Source organism: Saccopteryx bilineata, chromosome 6, assembly GCF_036850765.1.
Source record: "Saccopteryx bilineata isolate mSacBil1 chromosome 6, mSacBil1_pri_phased_curated, whole genome shotgun sequence".
In the NCBI taxonomy this organism is placed as follows: Eukaryota; Metazoa; Chordata; class Mammalia; order Chiroptera; family Emballonuridae; genus Saccopteryx; species Saccopteryx bilineata.
Genome location: NC_089495.1, coordinates 169,921,912 through 169,926,926, shown reverse-complemented (window position 1 = coordinate 169,926,926; position 5,015 = coordinate 169,921,912). Strand labels below are relative to the sequence as shown.

Here is a 5,015-nt window from a genome sequence, read left to right as displayed (position 1 = left end):
CCTTTTGTGTGTGTGTGTGTGTGTGTGTGTGTGTGTGTGTGTGTGTGTGTGTGTGTGTTTTTCTGAAGCTGGAAACGGGAGAGACAGTCAGCCAGACTCCCACATGTGCCTGACCGGGATCCACCCGGCACACCCACCAGGGAGCAACGCTCTGCCCCTCCGGGGCGTTGCTCTGTTGCGACCAGAGCCACTCTAGCACCTGGGGCAGAGGCCAAGGAGCCATCCCCAGCGCCCGGGCCATCTTTGCTCCAATGGAGCCTTGCAGTGGGAGGGAAAGAGACAGACAGAGAGGAAGGAGAGGGGGAGGGGTGGAGAAGCAGATGGGCACTTCTCCTGTATGCCCTGGCTGGGAATCGAACCCGGGACTTCTGCACGCCAGGCCGACGCTCTACCACTGAGCCAACTGGCCAGGGCCTCTCTCTTAAGGAGTGATTTTCCTCCAGAGGGATTTTGCCCCAAATCACTCCTGGCCTCTCTTCACCGCTTGACTCACTTAGGTGAGGAGACTTGTTGAGTGGTAAATCTGGGAAGTATAAAACGAGCTTCTTTGTGTCCAGAACTTTCCCTGTGTGGGCCCCTCATGACCAGCCTCACACACAGAGTGCGCCCAGGAGGGTGGCAGGCAGGTAGGCCATAACTGCCTTGCACGGTGGGGTGTAGCTGGCCGGCCACTGGGGTCTCATGAAGTCTTTTCTTTGATCCATGCTTCTATCAGTGAGAAGGGCGGCATTGCGGTTTCCATCTGCCATTCCTTGTCCTGGCTCCCCATTTCTTTAGAAAAGTGTTTACTGAGGCTGCCCCATGCTTGATTTGGGCTGTTTGTGCACCTGTCCCCAGTGTAACATGCAGCGTATCCAACAGATGTTTGTGTAGATTGTACTGCATGGTGTGGTGGGGGTGAGGGGGCTTGAGAGAGACTGACACAGTTTAAACTGAAGTTTGAAGGAAAAATGGAATTTTGGATAGAAATAGAGGAGAGGATGAAAAAACCCTTGTTCCTGCGGGGATGTGAGAAACGTCTGGAGAGACAGGGATCACCAGCTGGTGATATTTCTCTTCACCTCACACCACTCAACATCTTTGCCCATCTTCTTTTTGACTGAGGTATAATTGACATACAACATTATTAGCTTCAGGTGTACAACATAACGATCTGGTATATGCATATATTATGAAATGATCATCACAATGAGTCTAGATAACATCCATAACCACTCATAGTTGCAAGAAACATTTTGTGTGTGATGAGTCATTGTAGTTTTAATTTGCAAATCCTCAGTGACTAATGATGCTGAGTACTTTTTCATATGCCTACTAGCCATCACGCTAGGATTCTTTTCAAAGGTAGAAATAATGCACCTACAAAAGCTAGAAACATGAGGGCAATATGCATGGCTGTGGTACTGTGTTCCCCTCTGACACTAGGGCAGGAGTGGCAGCTCAGTTGGGGACTGTGGGTCAAGTAAGTTTGCAAATATGATGTATATGTTTGCTCGCTTATAGTTTGCATTGGGTGTGGGGAACAGGCTATAAGCAGGCAGGGTCCTTATAGCCTAGGGCTTAGTTTTCAGACAGTCTTTCCCATCCTTTTAATACTAAGATCTTTTCAACATCCTTCTAACACTAAGATCTTCTCAAAACTAAGCTTTCCCCCACATCCTTGACTGTTGCATGATGTGGGGTGGTGCACTCTTAGGAGGAATCCCATTTATGCCTCAGATAAGTGACTTTGTATCAGAGACTTTCTTAGTTGTATACTGGCTTAAAGGTTTTGATTTCTACACTATAAAATGGGGCAGACCGGGGGCTTGCTCTCTCTCGGTTCCTGAAATTAGCATTGCATAGGAGAGGCAGCCAAGATGGTGGAGTGCTGAAGGAGAAGCCAGTTTGTGCAGAGAGAAGGAGATGGGGAACAGAGGTGAATAAGACTGTTGAGGTAGAAACCTTTGATTCTAGGAAACTCGGATGAGTCAGTGGCTTTGGGAGCCCTGAATAGAAAGGAAAGTATCTTCTCACTGTGTGTATTTCTTGCCCGCCAGATGTAAGCTAGGATTAAAGATAATGGCCCACCAGTTCTTGGCTCCATTGTTTCATTACTGTCTGTTCGAATCAAATGTGAACTTGCACGGGCCAGGTGGCTGTGTTGGTGGCCATGGCTACTGGCTTTACAAGGACCTATCTGGATATTTCAGAAGGGACAACCCCTCCCTCTATGAAGAGCAGGTGTAGGTGATGGTGGGACCCAGTTCTTTGTTGGTTGCTCACAGTGAAGTTACTAGGACCTTGCCTGCCTCTTCATTGTAACTTTGCTATGCAGATGCTGTCCATACCTGGTGGTCTCACAGTAGAGTTGATGTTGGAAGCCACTTGGTTTTGTTTAACGGCTCCATGTTGATAATACCAGCTTATCCATCATGTACCAAAGAAAATGTGCCAAAGCCTTTTTTACTTCTGCATTCCTCCCAGACAGAGCAAAGCCACCAGCATCTCCATTTAATGCATCTTCACTTACATATAAGAGCAGTGTGGTAAGGAAAGGACACAGGCACCAACCTGGTGGAGCGCCCAGTGACCAAACCTGGGACGATGTGCAAGAGAATAAATGAGGAGGATAACAGATCACGACCTAGCAGAATCAAATAAATACCACAAGTTCAACTGAAATAAATAATAATCGGCCTGGCCAGGCGGTGGCGCAGTGGATAGAGCGTCGGACTGGGATGCAGAGGACCCGGGTTCGAGATCCTGAGGTTGCCAGCTTGAGTGCAGGCTCATCTGGTTTGAGGAAAAGCTCACCAGCTTGGACCCAAGGTCGCTGGCTCCAGCAAGGGGTTACTCGGTCTGCTGAAGGCCCGTGGTCAAGGCTCATATGAGAAAGCAATCAATGAACAACTAAGGTGTTGCAATGCGCAATGAAAAACTAATGATTGATGCTTCTTATCTCTCTCCGTTCCTGTCTGTCTGTTCCTGTCTATCCCTCTCTCTGACTCTCTCTCTGTCTCTGTAAAAAATAAATAAGTAAAAATTAAAAAAAAATCGAATAAATAAAAAAATGGGGGGTGGTGGAGGCATAACTCTTCCTTTGAGCAGAATTCCAATTGTTAAAACTGAAGGGAGTGATAGCAATAGAAGATGACCACGTAGCACACATCACACGGACAGGCCGTGGTGGATGCGGGCAGCACTGGGCTGGAGTGTGATGTGAAATAGTATGTTCGCCAGGTCTCAGGGCATCTCCCTGCAAGATCCGTACTCAGTACAGATGGGAAAACAGTAACTGCAGCAGAGAAACCTAGTAGATCCCACCTTAATCAAGTGATCAACATAACCAGCAGTAACACATGCCGGCCCCACATAGCCCTGGATGAAGTGCACTGAGAAGGGCACCAGAGCGATTCTGTGACATTCCTGCCAGACAACTTCACCCTAATCATGAGAAAGCATCAGACAGACTAAACGTGGGTTCACAAGTCATTCTACCTCTGTTCAAACCTCACTACCCTACTTAATAGCTGTGTGACTTTCAGGCAAATCATTTCTCTTGCCTCAGTTTTGTTGTTTGAAAAATGGGGATTAAAGCAGCACCTACCACAGAGTGCTGTCACCAGGACGAGCGATGTCACTGCATGTACAGTGCTGGGCAGTGCCAGAGCGAGGACCGGGCTGTCCTGCAGGTGTGTCAGGCCAGCAGCAGCTGCTGTTCATCTCAGGGAGAGTTCTTTCTTATCTTTTCCTCCCCCTCGCTGTGCTTCTAGAAGCTTTGGGATTGATTCAGACCCCGTGCTGATTCCTTCTCCCAGCAGCTGTTTTGCTCTGAAAGCATCCGCCCTCCATCAGCAGCCAGGTGAGGCCAAGTCCAGCACTGTGACCTGTGTGTAAGGAAGATCCGCTTTGGAAGGGGTCAGAATGACTGCTCTCTCGGGCAGGGCTGCTACTGGAAGAGGCCTGCACTGGAGAGACAGAGCTCATGTCACCAAAGAACCTTCTGGGGTCAGTTTCCCCTATTCTCTACATGGGGTCCAGAACTTTCTGGGCTTGTGAGGCCAATAGTCCTGATGGTTGGGGGGTGGGGTGGTGTGGTCTGCCTCATACCTCATAATAACCTGTCTGAGGCCTTACCTCCTGTCACATTTTAGCATTGTTTAGCCAATAAGACCGCAGCACACACACCAGCCTCATTCCTTGCTTGGGCCTAACCTTTGATGTCACAATCTGACCTATAGATATTAATCTGGCCACAGCTGTTTACAAACCAGAAGGCGAGGTCAAGAGGACCAGCACAGTAAGATGTGGAAGAGAATTGACCATCAACCCAAGGTCAAAGCAGAGGATGGACATCAGGTGGGTCAGTTCAAGGACCTGAGTTCAGCACGGAAAACCGCCATGCCACACCCTCTAGAGCTGTCAGAATTCCAGAGCTTCCTGGTGTTCGAGGACATTAGCCATCACATCAAAGAAGTGGGAGCCCAACTGGTAAAGAAAGTCAATGCCATTTTTCAGCTGGACATCACCAAAGATGGGAAGACCATTCTGCAGAGGACCATTGATCTGAAGAATGGGTCTGGGGACATATACCCAGGATCTGCCAGACTCCCAGCAGATACTATCTTCACAATCCCAGAACCTGTGTTTATGGAGTTGGTTTTGGGCAAAATGAACCCTCACAAGGCTTTCCTCGCCGGCAAGTTCAAAGTGAGCGGCAAAGTTCTGCTTGGCCAGAAGCTGGAGAGGGTTTTCAAAGACTGGGCTAAATATTAAGCGTGAAAACAACAACAACAAAATCAAGGAAATGACCAGACCTTCTCTTTGGTTACAGTGTTGAGCAGAAATCATGCTTAAACTGAAGATTAAAACAAAAAGTATGCAATATTTTTACTCTAATTCTTCCTGTTCAAGTTTGATTAATTTTTCTGCTAATATGTAAAATTGCAGCAAGGCTTCTAAAGCAGTAAAGAGTATTAGAGTGGTGTCTCACCTAGAGTCGTTGTCCTTTTCTTGTCTTAGATTCATTTATG

General features: G+C 47.8%; 1 protein-coding gene across 1 annotated transcript; it reads left to right on the top strand.

The window, feature by feature from the left end:
* The first annotated feature begins 4,287 nt into the window (after positions 1-4,287).
* On the top strand, positions 4,288-4,758 carry SCP2D1 (SCP2 sterol binding domain containing 1). The gene has a single exon (XM_066237813.1). It carries the CDS (start codon positions 4,288-4,290, stop codon positions 4,756-4,758), a length of 471 nt encoding a protein of 156 aa, XP_066093910.1.
* Positions 4,759-5,015: the final 257 nt, after the last annotated feature.